The sequence below is a fragment of the Rana temporaria genome, chromosome 9 (assembly GCF_905171775.1).
Source record: "Rana temporaria chromosome 9, aRanTem1.1, whole genome shotgun sequence".
In the NCBI taxonomy this organism is placed as follows: domain Eukaryota; kingdom Metazoa; phylum Chordata; class Amphibia; order Anura; family Ranidae; genus Rana; species Rana temporaria.
The window spans coordinates 38056137-38079561 of NC_053497.1; the positions used below are offsets into that span (position 1 = coordinate 38056137).

The window sequence follows — 23425 nt, forward strand, 5'->3', positions numbered from 1 at the left end:
ATCCCATATTCCCTTTCCCCAACCAAGTTATATCCCCCAATAAACAAAAACAAAACAAAGCAAAATGACTGTTCATTGTCTCTGAGAGTGATATATGGAGGTCTGGCAGCAGGGTGATATGGTGGATCTTAGTAACTAGTATCAACCATCCACTACACAAATGACATCTGTGTCACTCAAACCAATGTACCCCTTTAATTTTTAATTATACATTTGTTAAATCACAGCCGAATTCCAACCTTGAGACTTCCTGAATTCCTCCACCACACATCGGGCCTCTTCCTGAATCTTCCACTCGTTGCCTATTTTTCCTAAACCAAATTCTCTTAAGGTCTTGAATGTGAAGGTGCGCATTTTTTTCCAGCGTTCACCATTAGCGGAAGAAAGACCTGGGTGGAAAAAAGCCTTTTAAGTTATGGGCCGATGTAAACTCTAAACCATTAAAGCATGAAAAAATTTGAGGCTGACCATACAAATTACAATCTGATTGTATAATCTGTGTTCAATGTCCAATAAATCTATCAAAACTATTTAATAGAGTGTCTGCCTCATCAAGCCATTCAGTTAGGAATTTTTCACATGTGTGGTTGAGGGGCAAATTTTAATGCACACAAAATCAGCGCTCGCTACCAGCAATCCTAAAAGTCACTGGGCCAGATTCATGAACAATGGTGCAGATTTGCACCGGCGTGGTGCATCATTTTTAGACTACACCGGTCCAGCGCGGAGAGGCAGTTAGGTGATTCAAGAAACTTTTTTTGTCTACGATGCCCCAGCGGGGCGGATTTTAGACGGCGTAAGGCGGGGTAAGGCCAACTGGGAGTCACCCTATGCTAATGAAGTGCCGACCGTGGCGCAGGGGTCACGCCGGGGCACATCTTAGACCGCACATGCTCAGTGACATCCAGGGGTAAATGCCCCAATCTGCACATGCTCAGAACTGCGCCCTGGCGTGATCCCTGAGCTACGCCGGTCCACTACCAATGCCCAGTCCATAAATCAGCCCAGACTTCCGCCCTGCAGGTGCAAATGTACTTAAGCTTTTTTTTTCCAAGCTAGGTCGTTTGCATTGTGGTGGGGCAGTTATGACTGGTGAGGTCATCCTGCAGGATGCTGGTTAATTCCAGGATGACTTCACGGCTGAACATGTAGGTGCGATACACCTCCACTTCCCCCATGTCAAAGACGTTAATGCGCGGGCGGAAGATCCTCTCCCGTGCCCTCCTACGTGCCCTTCGACGCAATAGTGCAAGGACCACGGCTGCCCCTGGCATGTTGGCACACAGATGTGTTGTCCAGCAAGTGTTGTTGCTCAGTTCGTTTGTAACGCTGCTGCTTTAGCTGCTCTCCAGCTGACCTCTGCAAGTTTGGTGCAAAGTTACCCCTGCTTTTATGAGGTGTAACTTGGCGCCGGAAATTTCAGCTCCGCTCACCGGGAGTAGCCTGCGCCGGTCAAGCTTAAGTTGATGAATCGGCCCAACAACCTCATTTGCATATTTAAAACACAAAAACCATGGCCGCGCCAGATCCGACCAGCGTAAATCTGCGCCAATGCCGCACCGGCGTGGAAAGGTTACACCGAGGCGATGAAGTCTATTTGGAGGCGTAATCTGGTTCTCTGGGTACGGTGCAGGAATCCGCCGGTGAAAATCTGCACTTACGCCGCGCATCTACCAAAAAAACGGTGTAAGTGCTTCATGAATCTGGCCCACTGTCTATAGATGTCTTTCCAAAAAAAGTTAATTGTTTTTCCAAATGTAGCCCAAAAGCTCCAACAGCGTCCTCTCTGGCTAAAAATCCTTTATAGTGTTTCACTCAAGAATAGGGATGAGCCAAACACCCCCCCCCCCAGTTTGGTTTGCACCAGAACATGCAAACAGGCAAAAAATTAGTTTGAACACGCAAACACCAGTAGTCTATGGGACACAAACATGAAAAATCAAAAGTGCTAATTTTAAAGGTTAATATGTAAGTTATTGTCATAAAAAGTGTTTGGGGACCTGGGTCCTGCCCCAGGGGACATGTATCAATGCAAAAAAAGTTTTAAAAAGGGCAATTTTTTCGGAAAAAGTGATTTTAATAATGCTTAAAGTGACACAATAAAAAAAGTGAAATATTCCTTTAAAATGTGTACATGGGGGGTGTGTATAGTATGCCTGTAAAGTAGCACATGTTTCCCGTGTTTAGAACAGTCCCTGCGCAAAATGTCATTTCTAAAGGGAAAAAGTCATTTAAAGCTACTTGCGGCTATTCATGAATTGTCAGGTCCTGAAAATACAGATCAAAGTCATTGAAAAAAAAGGCAGGGGTTCCCCCAGTCCATTATCAGGCCCTTTGGGTCTGGTATGAATATTATCTGGTTGCCGACCAGCCGACCAGCCGTCGTCGTTTTACGGCGGCAGGGCGGCTCCCCTGTGCGAGAGCCCGTAGCTATACGTCGGCTCTAGCTCAGGCCACTAGGGGCGCGTGCGGCTCTCGCTTGCCCCTGACTCCCGTGCGCGTGCCCGGGCGGGCGCGATCGCCGCCGGGCACACGCGATCGCTCGTTACAGAGCAGGGACCAGGAGCTGTGTGTGTAAACACACAGCTCCTGGTCCTGTCATTGAGAGAAATTCTGATCTTCTGTTCATACAATGTATGAACAGCGATCAGTCATTTCCCCATGTAAGTCCACCCCCCTACAGTTAGAACACACCCAGGGACATACTTAACCCCTTCCCCGCCCCCTAGTGTTAACCCCTTCACTGCCAGTGGCATTTTTATAGTAATCCAATGCATTTTTATAGCACTGATCGCTATAAAAATGCCAATGGTTCCAAAAATGTGTCAAAATTGTCCGAAGTGTTCGCCATAATGTCACAGTACTCAAAAAAAAAAAAACGCTGATCGCCGCCATTACTAGTAAAAAAAATATATTAATAAAAATGCCATAAAAATACCCCCTATTTTGTAGATGTTATAACTTTTGCACAAAAAACAAACAATAAACGCTTATTGCTTTTTTTTTTTACAAAAAATATGTAGTAGAATACGTATCGGCCTAAACTGAGGAAAAAAATACTTTTTTTTATATATTTTTGGGGGATATTTATTATAGCAAAAAGTAAAAAATATTCATTTTTTCAAAAAAAATTAGTTTATAGCGCAAAAACTAAAAACCGCAGAGGTGATCAAATACCACCAAAAGAAAGCTCTATTTGTGGGGAAAAAAGGACGCCAATTTGGTTTGGGAGCCACGTCGCACGACACCGCAATTGTCAGTTAAAGCGACGCAGTGCCGAATCGCAAAAAGTGCTCTGGTCTTTGACCAGCAATATGGTCCGGGGGTTAAGTGGTTAAGGGGAACCTCGAACCAAAAAAAAAAAAAAAGCGTGGGGGTCCCGCTGTGATCCATTCTCCAGCGATGCTCCAGTCTCCACTCCACACGAAACCCCCATGACACGTAAGAGGGGGTGGGGTCACCCGTCCACGTCATTGGGTAACCCCTGACTTTCTTCTTATGATTATCATTACCTTATAATTTCTCCCAGCTTTCTCTTATAATTCTCAGTAAAAATTCTAGTCAGTAGCACAGAGAGATTAATTGAGCTTCCAAGTCCATGATCTTTTCCCGGACTTGTCCAGCTGAAGATCTATAAAAGCTGGAGCATGGTCCGACACAGTCTGTATACCAATTGAGGAGCTCACTACCACTGGCAATAACGACTGGGATACCATTACATAGTCAATTCGAGAGTAGCTGTTGTGTGGTATCGAATAGAAAGTAAAGTCCCATTCACTTGGGTGTTGGATTCGCCAAATGTCTACCACCCATACAGTTTGAAGGGCTTTTTTTTTTTATACGTCTAAGATATGAATAAGACAAACGTGAGAGGGACTTGGAAGCGTCTAGCAGTGGATCAAGAGCTATGTTAAAATCTCCACCCAATATCACCCCCCCCCTCCATAAAGCCCTGTAGAGTATTAATAATTGCATCTAGGCAACTACACCGTGAATGGTTAGGTAGATATATAAGCTAAGTTAATTCGGCGAACAGCCAGATCTCCCTTAAGAAACAGATAAACTCAGGATCGGCCCTACCATGGGACCTGATGGTACCTCGGGGCCAGGCAGCACTTTCAGGGGGCGGCAAATTGCCATCTGCCAGCCCGCTCCGCTGCATATGTGCCTGGGTTTCCACTCGCCGGAAATCCAGGCACACGTACCTGTTCTGTGGCAGCCGAATCCCTGGCTGCTAGAGGAGTGCACGATCATTCCGTGCCTGCTATGTTCACACTACTACTGCCTAAAAACACCGGTGCGCTCTGTGTTTGAGCTGAGCTCAGCTCATCAAATGGCAGCGGCGGGTGTCCTGTGACTGGCTGAGCAGGTCATATGCAGGACAGCCGGAGGACATGAGGCTCTGTGATTCGCCTGGAGGAGCTGGACAGTGACACATGTGGATGCAGGGCTGAAGTGTATGTGTGGTCAATCGCGCCTGCCCTGCATGCTCCTAATGCCGCATACACACCATCACTTTATGTGATGAAAAAAAACGACACTTTCTGTGAAGTAAAAAATTACGTTTTTGAAACTTCAATTTTCAAAGACGAAGTTGCCTACACACCATCGTTTTCTCACAATGATCTTGCAAAGTGAGGTTACGTTCCACCACGTTTTACCATTGAAGCTTGCTTCTGGGAATGCGTGGATGAAAAAACGTCTTAGAAAACGACGTTTTTTGCTACACACGGTCAATTTCTGTGAAGTAAAAAGTGCACTTTTGAAAAACGACACATAAAATTGAAGCATGCTTCAATTTTTTTTGGTCGTTTTTTACAAGACATAAAACGACGTTTTCCCCCACACACAGTCAATTAAAGTGACGTTTTTAAAAACGTCATTTTTTTTCATCACATAAAGTGATGGTGTGTACGCGGCATAACTCTGGCTGTGTGTCACTATCTCCTGAGGTTCGTCTCTCTCATCCTCAATGTCAGCCGCCCCCCTTCCTCCTCAATGTCAGCTGCCCCCCCTCCTCAATGTCAGCCCCCCCTCCTCCTCAATGTCAGCCGCCCCCCCTCCTCCTCAATGTCAGCCGCCCCCCCTCCTCAATGTCAGCCGCCCCCCCTCCTCCTCAATGTCAGCCATCCCCCCTCCTCCTCAATGTCAGCCGCCCCCCCTCCTCCATGTCAGCCGCCCCCCTCCTTAATGTCAGCCGCCCCCCTCCTCCTCGATGTCAGCTGCCCCCCCTCCTCCTCTATGTCAGCCGCCCCCCTCCTCTCTGTCAGCCGCCCCCCTTCTCTCTGTCAGACCCCCCAACTCTTCTGTGTCAGACCCCCCTCTTCTCTGTCAGCTCCCCCTCTTCTCTGGCATGCCTGCCTTCACTCTGGGACACAGCAAATGGCAATCCGCTACATGTGGCAGGTGAAGTTGCAAGTTACAAGCTGCTATGTGTGGCAGGTGACGTTGTGGCAAGTGGCAATCCGATACATGTGGCAAGTGACAATTCGCAATGTGTGACGTTGTGGCAAGTGACAATCCGCAATGTGTGACGTTGTGGCAAGTGACAAAACGCAATGTGTGACGTTGTGGCAAGTGACAATCTGCAACGAGTGGCAAATGACAACCCGCAATGTGTGGCAGGTGACATTGTGGCAAGTGACAATACGCAATGTGTGACAAGTGACAATCCGCATCTGAATGCAGGTGATGTGGCAAGTGACACGCTCTGGGCTCCCACTGATTCTGCATTATGGTGAGGTGAACTATTTTATATATTATATAACAATGTAATAATAGAAATTATGCACTTCACTAATTTTGTTTTGCGATACGGCACTGCGTCGATTTAACTAACAATTGCGCAGTCGTGCAATGCTGTACCCAAACAAAATGTACATCCTTTGTTTCCCACAAATAGAGCTTTCTTTTGGTGGTATTTCTTCATCAGTTTAGGCCAATGTGTTCTTCTACATATGTTTGGTAAAAAAAAACGCAATACGTGTATATTGATTAGTTTGCGCAAAAGTTATAGGCCCGAATTCACAAAGCACTTGCGCCGACGTATCTCCAGATACACCGCGTAAGTGCAAATATGCGCCGTCGTATCTGTGCGATGTACCCACAAACTAAGATACGCCTAAAAACAGGCTTCATTCCACCGACGTAACTTGCCTACGCCGGCGTAGAGTGGGCGCATAGTTATGCTGGACGCATGTGGTGCTCCCATTGATTTTCGATTCAAATATGCAAATGAGGGAGATACGCCGATTCACAAACGTACGTGCGGCCGACGCAGGCTACCAGTGGTGTGCGTAAGTTGTACGTCCGGCGTAAAGTTAAGCCCCATAAAGGAAATGTAACTCAGCAACAGACGTGCAAAGGGCTGCACCAAGGAATACAAGCCGGCGTATTTTACGTAGTTTACGTTGGACGTGAATATGACTAGGCGTAGGTTACGTTCACGCCGTAGGCAATGATCCGGCGTATCTTAGGCAGTTGTTCCGACGTGTTTGTGAGCATGCGCACTGGGATGCGTCCACGGGACGGCACATGCGCCGTTCGTTATACGTATCTGTCTGTCGCTCGGCCCATTATTTGCTTGGGGTCACGCCTCATTTGCATGGCTCACGCCCACTTCCACCTACGCTGGCTTACGCCTAGGAAACGCAGCCCAGTTTTGGGAGCAAGTGCTCTGTGAATTCCATGCTTGCCTCTCTGCGCTGCGTCGGCGTAGCGTACAGGAGATACGCTACTGCGGCATAAATGTGCGCCGCTGTCTGTGAATCTGGGCCATAGCGTCTACAAAATGGGGGATAGATTTATGGCATTTTTATTATTATTATTATTATTTTTTACTAGTAATGGCGGTGATCTGCGATTTTCAGTGAGACTGCGACATTGCGGTGAACAGATGGCACACTTTTGACACTATTTTGGGACCAGTGACATTTATATAGTGATTTGTGCTATAAAAATGCACTGATTACTGTGTAAATATCACTGGCAGGGAAAGGGTTAAATGTGTTCCCTGGGAGGTGTTTCTAACCGGGGGGATGGGACTAACTGAAGGAGGTGAGAGATCTCTGTTCCTAATTACTAGGAACAGCAGATTTGTCTCTCCTCCCCTGTCAGAATGGGGATCTGTCTGTTTACATTGACAGATCCCCGTTCTGGCTCTCTGTGGAGCGATCGTGGGTGGCCAGCTGACATTGCGGCCACACACAGGTCCTTTTTTACTCCTATATACATGAATAGAGCCATGACAGGTCCTCTTTATATTCCTACATACATGTATTGAGCCAAGACACATCCTTTTACACTCCTATACACATGTATAGAGCCCTGGCAGGTACTTTTAAACTCCTATATACATGTATGGAGCCATGATCGGTCCTCTTTATATTCCTACATACATGTATAGAGCCATGACAGATCCTCTTTATACTTATATATACACGTATAGTGCCATGACTCTTTATACTCCTATACATGAATACAGCCATAACAGGTCCTTTTTATTGAGCCATGACAGGTCCTCTTTATATTCCTATACACATGTATAGAGCCATGACAGGTCCTCTTTATACTCCTACATACATGTATAGAGCCATGACAGGTCCTCTTAAGTGAGTGAGTGAGTGAGTGAAAAACGTATATAGCGCAACACATGCAAACTGAATCGCCTCAGGTTATCATATATAAAATGATATCCTTTTGGTGGGCGTGATTTATTATTTATTTTTTTTGGGGGGGGAAGCATTTTATTCTTGGTACCAGGCAGCACAATGTCTTGGGCCGGCACTGGATAAACTGAACAACCAAAGACCATGGATTCATCCCAGAAAGTTGGATACTCACCCCCTTCGTCTTATGCCGTTTACACACGGTCGTTTTTTATGATGAAATAAAACAACGTTTTTCATCATGAAAAAAACGAAGTTTTTCTAACTTCATCATAAAAAACGACGTTGCCCACACACCATCGTTTTCTGAAAATGCTCTAGCAAAGCGCGGTTAGGTACATCACGTACGACGGCACTCTGTTCCATTCAAGCTCCCGGCTCATAACTTGCTTCTGAGCATGCGCGGGTTTAAAACGTCGTTTAAAACGTCGTTTTAGCTCACACACGATAATTTTTTATGACACAAAAAACGACATTTTGAAAAACGACATAAAAAATTTAAGCATGTTCGAATTTTTTTTTGGTCGTTTTTTAACCACTTGCTTACTGCGCACATATACCCCCTTCCTGACCAGAGGACTTTTTGCGATTCGGCACTGCGTCGATTTAACTGACAATTGCGCGGTCGTGCGACGTGGCTCCCAAACAAAATTGGCGTCCTTTTTTCCCCACAAATAGAGCTTTCTTTTGGTGGTATTTGATCACCTCTGCGGTTTTTATTTTTTGCCCTATAAACAAAAATAGAGTGACAATTTTGAAAAAAAAAATAATATTATTTTACTTGTTGCTATAATAAATAGCTCAATTTTTTTTCTCAGTCTAGGCCAGTGGTTCTCAACCTGGGGGTCGGGACCCCCTCGGGGGTCAAATGATGATTTGCCAGGGGTCACCAAATCCTGGGCTGTTACCGAAGCCCCTCACCACTCTCTCTCCCAGCCTTTTTGCGGCTGCCCACTCACCATTTTTGCCACCCATTCAGTTCACGGCATGGCTGGGGGGCAGAGACTAGAGGTCAGCTGACTGGTGAGGAATGTGAAGTGGGAGGGGCTGAAGGAGACCCTATCTCCTGATTTCGACATAGGTGTCACTGCTACGAGACACCACAAAGTCGGAGACACAGTGAAGCTAGAAACAGTGAGTAACACTACCTGTGATTATAGTTGCCATTAAAAGTCCCCACTACAGTACTCAGATCAGCAGATGACCATGATCAGGAGCACCCAAGTTGGCCAATCAGAACTCGCTGCAGCACTGCCACTCATCCCAAACCCCCCCGCCAGCACTGCCACTCATCCCAAAACCCCCCCCCGCCAGCACTGCCGCTCATCCCATACCCCCCACCTACCCACCAAGGAGTAAGAGAAGGAAATAAAATAGAGGATACATGAATGCAAGAGGAAAAGAGGGGAAGGAACAAATAAAAATTTAGAGAAAGAGCAAGAAAGACAGCTAGAGAGGGGTGGGGGTACAAAAACAAGAAATTAGGATAGAGAGAGATAAAAGGGAAAGAAAGGAGAACAAAAAGAGTGGTACAGCCTAAAATGTACCATAGGGTTTTAATACTGTACGAGTGGAAGGGACTCAGGAAGCGCTAAATGTTTGTGGGTTAGGAGCGCAAATTACTTGTCTTGCCTTGGGTGCTGACAACCCACACTACGAAAATAATTTACTGTTAGGGGTCCCAACAACTTGGGAAATTTTATCAAGGGGTCACGGCACTAGAAAGGTTGAGAACCACTGGTCTAGGCCGATACGTATTCTACATATTTTTGGTAAAAAAAAAAAAAAAATCGCAATAAGCGACTTGTTTGCGCAAAAGTTTTAGCGCCTACAAAATAGGGAACGGAATTATTATTTTTTTTACTAGTAATGGCGGCGATCTGTGATTTTTATTGGTACTGTGACATTATGGTGGACACATCGGACACTTTTGACACATTTTTGGCACCATTCACATTTATACTGCGATCAGTGCTATAAATATGCACTAATTACTGTATAAATGTGACTGGCATTAAAGGGGTTAACACTAGGGGGTGAGGGAGGGGTTAAATGTGTACCTTAGTGAGTGTTACTAACTGTGGGGGAAGGGGGGTGACAGGGGGAGGTGACCGATCTGTGTCCCTATGTACAAGAGACACAGATCGGTCTCCTCTCTCCCTGACAGGACGTGGATCTGTGTGTTTACACACACAGATCCACGTCCTTGTCTCTGTAACCGCCGATCGCGGGAGCCTGGCGGACATCGCAGCCGCCATTCCAGTGATGCGGCAGGCACGCGCGCGCTCCGCCGGCACGCTCGTGCGCCCCCCAGTGGCCAGGAGGAGCGGATGCCGTAAAAACACGGAGGCTCAGAGATTTAGAACCACCCTGCGGCTGTATAAAGTCGTACGGCCGTCGGGAAGTGGTTAAAGACAAAAAACGATGTGAAGCCCACTCACGATCATTTTAAATGATGTTTTTAAAAACGTTGTTTTATTTCATCACAAAAAACGACCGTGTGTACGCGGCATGAGAATCAGGAGCTGTACTATGAAATACAAATGGATAACGATCATTTCGAAATTTTGGTGTCTTCCCTGATTGAAAATGGGTTTCTTGTATAAATGCAACTTGTGTCCGCATACACCATACCGTTGTACGCTTCTCTGGTATATTCAGCCCATTAACATTTAAGGATAAACAGCGAATATTAGTCATAGTTTGTTCCAGGAACCTATGCACCAGTAGAGAGGAAACAGAGGCAACAAAAAAAAAGAAAAAAAAAAACTGAGACACGCAGCAATTAACTAAGTTGGCTGTCTAATTGAGCCTGCTTACCCGTGCGGTCCCTTCCAAAATGAGTCCAGGAGGGGAGAGCACCGGGAGGCAAAAACCTATGTAGGGGGGAGTAGAAATGCAACACCGGAGTAGGAGTAACACAGACCTTATTTGCTTATCAAGAATATCAATCCATTATTCTCACGCAAGAGAGAAAAAAAACGTGTTCTTATATATGTACCCTTAGAGCCGGTTCACACTGGGGCGACTCATCAGGCGACTCAGCCACCTGACAAGTCGCGTCCCATTCTATGCAATAGAACCGTTCTAATAGGAGCGACGCAAGTCGCTCCGACTTAGAAAAAGGTTCTTGTACGACTTCGGGGGCGACTTGCATTGACTTCTATACAGAAGTCATTTTGCAAGTCGCCTCTGAAGTCGTCTTCAGGACGCCTTGCCGAGTCGCCCCCGAAGTCGTGCCGCCCCAGTGTGAACCGGCTCTTACCTTCATATTATAAATAGCCTTCCATAACACTGCAATGAAGCTTTTTATCACCTCCAGAAGAATTCTTCCTACCCCCTCTCCAGATAGATATTCAAAACTCCCAAAAAGAAATTGTAGGCACATAGGGGTATGATTTACTAAAGGTAAACAGATTCAGATACATAATTTTCTAGCAAAAAAAAAAAAAATGATTTTCACATGTAAACAAAAAGTGCCAGAAAAGGCCTGGTTAAGATATTTGCAGTGTAATGCCGCATACACACCATCACTTTATGTGATGAAAAAAACGTCATTTTCTGTGAAGTAAAAAACAACATTTTTGAAACTTCAATTTTCAAAGACGAAGTTGCCTACACACCATCGTTTTTTCACAATGCTCTAGCAAAGCGAGGTTACGTTCACCACGTTTTTCCATTGAAGCTCGCTTCATAACTAGCTTCTGGGCATGCGCGGGTGTAAAAACGTCGTTTTAACCTCCCTGGCGGTATGATTCTTTCAGAAAAAAGTGCTGAACGCGGTACCATTATTTGCAAGGAAATTTGGCATTTTATATTGTAGGTCTATAATTTTTAGAAATAACTCACTTAAATCTGACCAAACAAGATTCTAATAGGCATCCCGGGTATGACATTTTTTTTAAAACAAAATTATAAATTATAATATAATAAATAATTATAAATAATTATAACAAATAATAATATAATTATAATAAAAATTATTCAATAATGTAATCAAATCAAAAACACTGAAATTTGCTCAGTTGCAGAATTGTCGCTGTCATTATTTTTTTTTTTTTATGACGAATTTTCCCACAAATCGCTATCGCACAATTCTGCAAGTGATTATAATTTATTATCGCTGTTTTTTAGCTGATCTAAAACTATTTTTGACATAAAGGGATATTTTTGGTTGCTATGGACAATCTACAGTTTGCAGGCAGAAAGAAAAGTTTTTATTATATAAAAGTACATGTAGGGCACAGGGCAGACCACTAGGGACAAGGGGGGTGTGTATTTTTTACATACAGTACTGTAATCTATAAGATTACAGTATACTGTATGTATAGTGTTTGTTTATGTTTTTGAATTTGGCACCGTTCTCCGCTCCCGTGCGTCGTAACGTCGCAGGAAACGGAGATCGGCAGCACAGGAGGACGCTGTGTGAATCGAGCGAGGTCCCGCTCGCTCACACAGCGCGGTGGCATCGCTGGATCCAGGGACAAGGTAAGTAAACACTCCCTGTGCATCCAGCGAGGCGAGCCCGAGTCTGACTGGGGGTTACCGCTCGCAGCATGAAAATCTAACCCCGAGTCAGACTCGGGAATACCGCCAGGCAGGTTAAACTTCGTTTTTTGCTACACACGGTCAATTTCTGTGAAGTAAAAAACGACGTTTTGAAAAACGACACATAAAATTGAAGCATGCTTAAAAAAAAAATTGTCGTTTTTTACAAGACATAAAACAACGTTTTCCCCCACACACGGTCATTTAAAGTGACGTTTTTAAAAACGTCGTTTTTTTTCATCACATAAAGTGATGGTGTGTACGCGGCATAACACTATAGGGTTGATTTACTGAAGGCAAATAGACTGTACACTCTGCAAGAGCATTTTCTCCAGAGCTTAGCAAATGAGCAGAAGCTCTGCTGACTTCCATCATCCAATCATGTGCAAGCAAAAATGCTGTTTTTTTTTTTTTTTTATTCTCTTTGCACGTGATTGGGTATTCTTTGCAAAGTGAAGCTTTATGTCATTTACTAAACTTTGGAGCAACTGCACTTGCAGAGTGCACAGTCTATTTGCCTTTAGTAAATCAACTCCATAGTGTAACACTGCAAATTACTTAACGGCTTGAAGACCAGGATTTTTCTGGCACTTTTTGTTTACATGTGAAAATCTGTATTTTTTTTTTTTTTGCTAAAATTTGTTAAAACCCCCAAACATATATTTTTTAGAGCAGAGGCCCTAGATAATAAATTGGTGGGTTTTGCATTTTTTTATGTCACACGATATTTGCGCAGCAGTTTTTCAAACGCAGTGGCGGCTGGTGCTCTAAATTCAGAAAAATACTGAAAAAAAAGCATAAATTTCAGCCTCATTGTGCCATCAAATGCAGCCACTCTGCCATCAAATGCAGCCACTGTTCCCCCCCCGCCCACCCACTCGCTGTCTGACCAGCACTTACCCCATTGTGATGGCGGGTCAGGCAGCAGGTGATGGCTGCGAGCTGTGGGACGGGCAGCGGGTCAGGTGGCAGCGAGCTGTGTCCACCATGCTTCTCTTCTTTCTTCCTGCTAGGCGTCCAATAGGAGGGCCTGTCCTTTCAGCCAATCAGGTGACGGGTATTAGACCCGCGCTTCCTGATTGGCGGAGAAGCGGTTCAGTGTTAGAAAAGCGAATATTCATTTGCCTTTTAAACACACTTGGGTGAGCTCAGAGCGAAATGCTTTGCGCTCCAAGTCCACACTATTTTGAAGCCTTTTAGAGCCTATGGCTCTTATCAGGTGCTTCAAAAAAACACCCCTGCTTCTATAATTCAGCTACCCGGCTCCCTAAAGGGCCTGAATAGGAGGTGGCCTTGAAGGCAATGGATAGATTCATAGACAGGTACTGTATCTGCTCCCCCCGAAAGGTGCCAAATGTGTCACCGGAGGGAGGAGGAGACAAATAAGTGGAAGTTCCACTTTGGGTGGAATTCCGCTTTAACTAATGGACAAAAATAATCCCAGAATCTTACAGACAGCCCAGAAGTCAGGAATCCACCCATGTTAACCCCTCATCCTCTGTTTGGTTATCAACTCCATGTGGAGTACTCAGAATTATGTGGATCCTTCTTTGGTTTTACAACAACATAATAATATTTCGAATCGCAATTTACGATCATCCTAAGATCATTAAACTACTAAATTCATTAAAATAAATTGAAGTAAAATGCAAATAAAATAGATAAGATATGCTTCTAAAATCTATAAACAACATTACAAGATCATTAACTAACCCTAAACCTTAAAACCCTAAAATTCAGATTACATTACTTTGTCATTGGTACTGGGTGCTGGCGCACTGCTTGGCAGACGTTTGCGAGGCCCCCCTTTCTGTTTATCTGTGCCGTCTGGAGTTGGTGGCTCTGTGGGCCGTTTTGGCTATGGCGACGAGTGCGCCCTGGCCATGTTTGGCCTTTTTCTTTTTGCCTTTTTCTCTCCCTCCCTCTTGTCGGTGTTCCTGGCTGTGGGAGGTTCCGGGATGTGTTGCCCTATCAACAGAGTGTGCCGTGTTTGCGTCATGACGCCGGCTATCTCCGTTTATGCGCCGTTCTAACTATATGGCGCACCCATATGACGTCACTACGCTATGCGTCTCCGCTACACCATAGAATGCATTAAGGTGAAAAAACACAAGGGTTTACAACTCCTTTAACTTCTTCAGACCCGCGCTATAGCCGAATGACGGCTACAGCGCGGACCTGAAAATCCAACTGGACGTCAATTGACGTCCGCCTCTTTGGGCGTTCCCCGCGCTCCAGAGCGCGCAGCGGGGAAACTCTGTGTTGGCCGTGTCCCTTGGACACAGCCAATTACAGTTCGCCGCGAACAGCCAATCAGAGTGACCGTTTGCGATGCGATCTGTGCGGCCAATGAGAGATGATCTCATATGTAAACATATGAGATCATCTCTCATTGCCGTTTTACACAGAGACAGCGTCCTGTCTCTGGAGAGGAGACCGATCTGTGTCCCTTGTACATAGAGACACAGATCGTTCACCCCCCCAGTCACCCCCCCTCCACCTACAGTTAGAACACTATATAGGACACACATTTAACCCCTTCCTCACCCCCTAGTGTTAACCCCTTCAATGCCAGTCACATTTATACTGTAATTAGTGCATATTTATAGAACTGATCGCAGTATAAATGTGAATGGCGCCAAAAATGTGTCAAAAGTGTCCGATGTGTCCGCCATAACGTCGCAGTCCCAATAAAAATCGCAGATCGCCCCATTTCTAGTAAAAAAATAAAATAATAAAAAATAATAATTCTGTCCCCTATTTTGTAGGCGCTATAACTTTTGCGCAAACCAGTCGCTTATTGCAATTTTTTTTTTTTTTTACCAAAAATATGTAGAAGAATACGTATCAGCCTAAACTGAGAAAAAATGTGTTGTTTTTTTTTAACCACTTAAGCCCCGGACCATATTGCTGCCTAAAGACCCAAGGGGTTTTTACAGTTCGGGACTGCGTCGCTTTAACAGACAATTGCGCGGTCGTGCGACGTGGCTCCCAAACAAAATTGGCGTCCTTTTTTCCCCACAAATAGAGCTTTCTTTTGGTGGTATTTGATCACCTCTGCGGTTTTTATTTTTTGCCCTATAAACAAAAATAGAGTGACAATTTTGAAAAAAAAAATAATATTATTTTACTTGTTGCTATAATAAATAGCTCAATTTTTTTTTCTCAGTCTAGGCCAGTGGTTCTCAACCTGGGGGTCGGGACCCCCTCGGGGGTCAAATGATGATTTGCCAGGGGTCACCAAATCCTGGGCTGTTACCGAAGCCCCTCACCACTCTCTCTCCCAGCCTTTTTGCGGCTGCCCACTCACCATTTTTGCCACCCATTCAGTTCACGGCATGGCTGGGGGGCAGAGACTAGAGGTCAGCTGACTGGTGAGGAATGTGAAGTGGGAGGGGCTGAAGGAGACCCTATCTCCTGATTTCGACATAGGTGTCACTGCTACGAGACACCACAAAGTCGGAGACACAGTGAAGCTAGAAACAGTGAGTAACACTACCTGTGATTATAGTTGCCATTAAAAGTCTCCACTACAGTACTCAGATCAGCAGATGACCATGATCAGGAGCACCCAAGTTGGCCAATCAGAACTCGCTGCAGCACTGCCACTCATCCCAAACCCCCCCGCCAGGACTGCCACTCATCCCAAAACCCCCCCCGCCAGCACTGCCGCTCATCCCATACCCCCCACCTACCCACCAAGGAGTAAGAGAAGGAAATAAAATAGAGAATACATGAATGCAAGAGGAAAAGAGGGGAAGGAACAAATAAAAATTTAGAGAAAGAGCAAGAAAGACAGCTAGAGAGGGGTGGGGGTACAAAAACAAGAAATTAGGATAGAGAGAGATAAAAGGGAAAGAAAGGAGAACAAAAAGAGTGGTACAGCCTAAAATGTACCATAGGGTTTTAATACTGTACGAGTGGAAGGGACTCAGGAAGCGCTAAATGTTTGTGGGTTAGGAGCGCAAATTACTTGTCTTGCCTTGGGTGCTGACAACCCACACTACGAAAATAATTTACTGTTAGGGGTCCCAACAACTTGGGAAATTTTATCAAGGGGTCACGGCACTAGAAAGGTTGAGAACCACTGGTCTAGGCCGATACGTATTCTACATATTTTTGGTAAAAAAAAAAAAAAAATCGCAATAAGCGACTTGTTTGCGCAAAAGTTTTAGCGCCTACAAAATAGGGAACGGAATTATTATTTTTTTTACTAGTAATGGCGGCGATCTGTGATTTTTATTGGTACTGTGACATTATGGTGGACACATCGGACACTTTTGACACATTTTTGGCACCATTCACATTTATACTGCGATCAGTGCTATAAATATGCACTAATTACTGTATAAATGTGACTGGCATTAAAGGGGTTAACACTAGGGGGTGAGGGAGGGGTTAAATGTGTACCTTAGTGAGTGTTACTAACTGTGGGGGAAGGGGGGGTGACAGGGGGAGGTGACCGATCTGTGTCCCTATGTACAAGAGACACAGATCGGTCTCCTCTCTCCCTGACAGGACGTGGATCTGTGTGTTTACACACACAGATCCACGTCCTTGTCTCTGTAACCGCCGATCGCGGGAGCCTGGCGGACATCACAGCCGCCATTCCAGTGATGCGGCAGGCACGCGCGCGCTCCGCCGGCACGCTCGTGCGCCCCCCAGTGGCCAGGAGGAGCGGATGCCGTAAAAACACGGAGGCTCAGAGATTTAGAACCACCCTGCGGCTGTATAAAGTCGTACGGCCGTCGGGAAGTGGTTAAAGACAAAAAACGATGTGAAGCCCACTCACGATCATTTTAAATGATGTTTTTAAAAACGTTGTTTTATTTCATCACAAAAAACGACCGTGTGTACGCGGCATGAGAATCAGGAGCTGTACTATGAAATACAAATGGATAACGATCATTTCGTTGTCTTCCCTGATTGAAAATGGGTTTCTTGTATAAATGCAACTTGTGTCCGCATACACCATACCGTTGTACGCTTCTCTGGTATATTCAGCCCATTAACATTTAAGGATAAACAGCGAATATTAGTCATAGTTTGTTCCAGGAACCTATGCACCAGTAGAGAGGAAACAGAGGCAACAAAAAAAAAGAAAAAAAAAACTGAGACACGCAGCAATTAACTAAGTTGGCTGTCTAATTGAGCCTGCTTACCCGTGCGGTCCCTTCCAAAATGAGTCCAGGAGGGGAGAGCACCGGGAGGCAAAAACCTATGTAGGGGGGAGTAGAAATGCAACACCGGAGTAGGAGTAACACAGACCTTATTTGCTTATCAAGAATATCAATCCATTATTCTCACGCAAGAGAGAAAAAAAACGTGTTCTTATATATGTACCCTTAGAGCCGGTTCACACTGGGGCGACTCATCAGGCGACTCAGCCACCTGACAAGTCGCGTCCCATTCTATGCAATAGAACCGTTCTAATAGGAGCGACGCAAGTCGCTCCGACTTAGAAAAAGGTTCTTGTACGACTTCGGGGGCGACTTGCATTGACTTCTATACAGAAGTCATTTTGCAAGTCGCCTCTGAAGTCGTCTTCAGGACGCCTTGCCGAGTCGCCCCCGAAGTCGTGCCGCCCCAGTGTGAACCGGCTCTTACCTTCATATTATAAATAGCCTTCCATAACACTGCAATGAAGCTTTTTATCACCTCCAGAAGAATTCTTCCTACCCCCTCTCCAGATAGATATTCAAAACTCCCAAAAAGAAATTGTAGGCACATAGGGGTTTATTTACTAAAGGTAAACAGATTCAGATACATAATTTTCTAGCAAAAAAAAAATAAATGATTTTCACATGTAAACAAAAAGTGCCAGAAAAGGCCTGGTTAAGATATTTGCAGTGTAATGCCGCATACACACCATCACTTTATGTGATGAAAAAAACGACATTTTCTGTGAAGTAAAAAACAACATTTTTGAAACTTCAATTTTCAAAGACGAAGTTGCCTACACACCATCGTTTTTTCACAATGCTCTAGCAAAGCGAGGTTACGTTCACCACGTTTTTCCATTGAAGCTCGCTTCATAACTAGCTTCTGGGCATGCGCGGGTGTAAAAACGTCGTTTTAACCTCCCTGGCGGTATGATTCTTTCAGAAAAAAGTGCTGAACGCGGTACCATTATTTGCAAGGAAATTTGGCATTTTATATTGTAGGTCTATAATTTTTAGAAATAACTCACTTAAATCTGACCAAACAAGATTCTAATAGGCATCCCGGGTATGACATTTTTTTTAAAACAAAATTATAAATTATAATATAATAAATAATTATAAATAATTATAACAAATAATAATATAATTATAATAAAAATTATTTAATAATGTAATCAAATCAAAAACACTGAAATTTGCTCAGTTGCAGAATTGTCGCTGTCATTATTTTTTTTTTTTTATGACGAATTTCCCCACAAATCGCTATCGCACAATTCTGCAAGTGATTATAATTTATTATCGCTGTTTTTTAGCTGATCTAAAACTATTTTTGACATAAAGGGATATTTTTGGTTGCTATGGACAATCTACAGTTTGCAGGCAGAAAGAACAGTTTTTATTATATAAAAGTACATGTAGGGCACTGGGCAGACCACTAGGGACAAGGGGGGTGTGTATTTTTTACATACAGTACTGTAATCTATAAGATTACAGTATACTGTATGTATAGTGTTTGTTTATGTTTTTGAATTTGGCGCCGTTCTCCGCTCCCGTGCGTCGTAACGTCGCAGGAAACGGAGATCGGCTGCACAGGAGGACGCTGTGTGAATCGAGCGAGGTCCCGCTCGCTCACACAGCGCGGTGGCATCGCTGGATCCAGGGACAAGGTAAGTAAACACTCCCTGTGCATCCAGCGAGGCGAGCCCGAGTCTGACTGGGGGTTACCGCTCGCAGCATGAAAATCTAACCCCGAGTCAGACTCGGGAATACCGCCAGGCAGGTTAAACTTCGTTTTTTGCTACACACGGTCAATTTCTGTGAAGTAAAAAACAACGTTTTGAAAAACGACACATAAAATTGAAGCATGCTTAAAAAAAAAATTGTCGTTTTTTACAAGACATAAAACAACGTTTTCCCCCACACACGGTCATTTAAAGTGACGTTTTTAAAAACGTCGTTTTTTTTCATCACATAAAGTGATGGTGTGTACGCGGCATAACACTATAGGGTTGATTTACTGAAGGCAAATAGACTGTACACTCTGCAAGAGCATTTTCTCCAGAGCTTAGCAAATGAGCAGAAGCTCTGCTGACTTCCATCATCCAATCATGTGCAAGCAAAAATGCTGTTTTTTTTTTTTTTATTCTCTTTGCACGTGATTGGGTATTCTTTGCAAAGTGAAGCTTTATGTCATTTACTAAACTTTGGAGCAACTGCACTTGCAGAGTGCACAGTCTATTTGCCTTTAGTAAATCAACTCCATAGTGTAACACTGCAAATTACTTAACTGCTTGAAGACCAGGATTTTTCTGGCACTTTTTGTTTACATGTGAAAATGTATTTTTTTTTTTTTTTTTTGCTAAAATTTGTTAAAACCCCCAAACATATATTTTTTAGAGCAGAGGCCCTAGATAATAAATTGGTGGGTTTTGCATTTTTTTATGTCACACGATATTTGCGCAGCAGTTTTTCAAACGCAGTGGCGGCTGGTGCTCTAAATTCAGAAAAATACTGAAAAAAAAGCATAAATTTCAGCCTCATTGTGCCATCAAATGCAGCCACTCTGCCATCAAATGCAGCCACTGTGTCCATCAAATGCAGCCACTGTTCCCCCCCGCCCACCCACTCGCTGTCTGACCAGCACTTACCCCATTGTGATGGCGGGTCAGGCAGCAGGTGATGGCTGCGAGCTGTGGGACGGGCAGCGGGTCAGGTGGCAGCGAGCTGTGTCCACCATGCTTCTCTTCTTTCTTCCTGCTAGGCGTCCAATAGGAGGGCCTGTCCTTTCAGCCAATCAGGTGACGGGTATTAGACCCGCGCTTCCTGATTGGCGGAGAAGCGGTTCAGTGTTAGAAAAGCGAATATTCATTTGCCTTTTAAACACACTTGGGTGAGCTCAGAGCGAAATGCTTTGCGCTCCAAGTCCACACTATTTTGAAGCCTTTTAGAGCCTATGGCTCTTATCAGGTGCTTCAAAAAAACACCCCTGCTTCTATAATTCAGGTACCTGGCGCACTAAAAGGCCTGAATAGGAGGTGGCCTTGAAGGCAATGGATAGATTCATAGACAGGTACTGTATCTGCTTCCCCCGAAAGGTGCCAAATGTGTCACCGGAGGGAGGAGGAGACAAATAAGTGGAAGTTCCACTTTGGGTGGAATTCCGCTTTAACTAATGGACAAAAATAATCCCAGAATCTTACAGACAGCCCAGAAGTCAGGAATCCACCCATGTTAACCCCTCATCCTCTGTTTGGTTATCAACTCCATGTGGAGTACTCAGAATTATGTTTTACAACAACATAATAATATTTCGAATCGCAATTTACGATCATCCTAAGATCATTAAACTACTAAATACATTAAAATAAATTGAAGTAAAATGCAAATAAAATAGATAAGATATGCTTCTAAAATCTATAAACAACATTACAAGATCATTAACTAACCCTAAACCTTAAAACCCTAAAATTCAGATTACAATACTTTGTCATTGGTACTGGGTGCTGGCGCACTGCTTGGCAGACGTTTGCGCGGGCCCCCTTTTCTGTTTATCTGTGCCGTCTGGAATTGGTGGCTCTGTAGGCCGTTTTGGCTATGGCGACGAGTGCGCCCTGGCCATGTTTGGCCTTTTTCTTTTTGCCTTTTTCTCTCCCTCCCTCTTGTCGGTGTTCCTGGCTGTGGGAGGTTCCGGGATGTGTTGCCCTATCAACAGAGTGTGCCGTGTTTGCGTCATGACGCCGGCTATCTCCGTTTATGCGCCGTTCTAACTATATGGCGCACCCATATGACGTCACTACGCTATGCGTCTCCGCTACACCATAGAATGCATTAAGGTGAAAAACCACAAGGGTTTACAACTCCTTTAACTTCTTCAGACCCGCGCTATAGCCGAATGACGGCTACAGCGCGGACCTGAAAATCCAACTGGACGTCAATTGACGTCCGCCTCTTTGGGCGTTCCCCGCGCTCCAGAGCGCGCAGCGGGGAAACTCTGTGTTGGCCGTGTCCCTTGGACACAGCCAATTACAGTTCGCCGCGAACAGCCAATCAGAGTGACCGTTTGCGATGCGATCTGTGCGGCCAATGAGAGATGATCTCATATGTAAACATATGAGATCATCTCTCATTGCCGTTTTACACAGAGACAGCGTCCTGTCTCTGGAGAGGAGACCGATCTGTGTCCCTTGTACATAGAGACACAGATCGGTCACCCCCCCAGTCACCCCCCCTCCACCTACAGTTAGAACACAATGCAGGGAATACATTTAACCCCTTCCTCACCCCCTAGTGTTAACCCCTTCAATGCCAGTCACATTTATACTGTAATTAGTGCATATTTATAGCACTGATCGCAGTATAAATGTGAATGGCGCCAAAAATGTGTCAAAAGTGTCCGATGTGTCCGCCATAACGTCGCAGTCCCAATAAAAATCGCAGATCGCCCCATTTCTAGTAAAAAAATAAAATAATAAAAAATAATAATTCTGTCCCCTATTTTGTAGGCGCTATAACTTTTGCGCAAACCAGTCGCTTATTGCAATTTTTTTTTTTTTTACCAAAAATATGTAGAAGAATACGTATCAGCCTAAACTGAGAAAAAATGTGTTTTTTTTTTTAACCACTTAAGCCCCGGACCATATTGCTGCCTAAAGACCCAAGGGGTTTTTACAGTTCGGGACTGCGTCGCTTTAACAGACAATTGCGCGGTCGTGCGACGTGGCTCCCAAACAAAATTGGCGTCCTTTTTTCCCCACAAATAGAGCTTTCTTTTGGTGGTATTTGATCACCTCTGCGGTTTTTATTTTTTGCACTATAAACAAAAATAGAGCGACAATTTTGAAAAAAATGCAATATTTTTTACTTTTTGCTGTAATAAATATCCCCCAAAAACATATATAAAAAATTTTTTTTCCTCAGTTTAGGCCGATACGTATTCTTCTACCTATTTTTGGTAAAAAAAATCGCAATAATCGTTTATCGGTTGGTTTGCGCAAAATTTATAGCGTTTACAAAATAGGGGATTGTTTTTTTGCATTTTTATTTTTTTTATTTTTTTTACTTTTTTACTGCGATCAGCGATTTTTTTCGTGACTGCGACATTATGGCGGACACTTCGGACAATTTTGACACATTTTTGGGACAATTGTGATTTTCACAGCAAAAAAATGCATTTAAATTGCATTGTTTATTGTGAAAATGACAGTTGCAGTTTGGGAGTTAACCACAGGGGGCGCTGTAGGAGTTAGGGTTTACTTTGTGTGTGTTTACTAGTGTAGGGGGGTGTGGCTGTAGGAATGACGTCATCGATCGTGTCTTCCCTATAAAGGGAATGACGCGATCGATGCGCCGACACAGTGAAGCACGGGGAAGCCGTGTTTACACACGGCTCTCCCCGTTCTTCAGCTCCGGGGAGCGATCGCGACGGAGCGGCTATAAACAAATAGCCACGCCGTCGTCCCGGATCGCTCCCCGAGCGGACCCGACCTCCGCATGTACCGGGGGGGGGGTCCCGATCGGACCCCTCACCCACGTTTAGCAGAGGACGTACAGGTACGTACATGTGCCTGTTCGTGCCATTCTGCTGACGTATATGTACATGAGGAGGTCGGGAAGTTGTTAATTGGGATATTTATTATAGCAACAAGTAAAAAATATTGTATTTTTTTCAAAATTGTCGCTCTTTTTTGTTTATAGCGCAAAAAATAAAAACCGCACAGGCGATCAAATACCACCAAAAGAAAGCTCTACTTGTGGGTAAAAAAGGACGTCAATTTTGTTTGGTAGCCACGTCGCACGACCGTGCAATTGTTAGTTAAAGCGACGCAGTGCGAAAGCTGAAATTTCACCTGGGCAGGAGGGGGGTATATGTGCCCAGTAAGCAAGTGGTTAAGCCTATTTCTGACACTTACAAGTTACAATCAGTATTTTTTGCTAGAAAATTACTTAGAACCCCCAAACATATCTATTTTTTTTAGCAGAAACCCTAGAGAATAAAATGGTGGCCATTACAATATTTAATTTTACATGGTATGTGTGCAGCAGTCTTTC

General features: G+C 44.3%; 1 protein-coding gene across 1 annotated transcript in view; it reads right to left on the bottom strand.

The window, feature by feature from the left end:
- LOC120913333 (cytochrome P450 2G1-like) overlaps positions 1-23425 on the bottom strand; it is a 71816-nt gene that overhangs the window by 37208 nt on the left and 11183 nt on the right. Inside the window, exon 3 of the mRNA XM_040323203.1 lies at positions 240-389. Within this exon, the coding sequence (XP_040179137.1) occupies positions 240-389 (150 nt within the window). The remainder of the gene's footprint in view (positions 1-239; positions 390-23425) is intronic.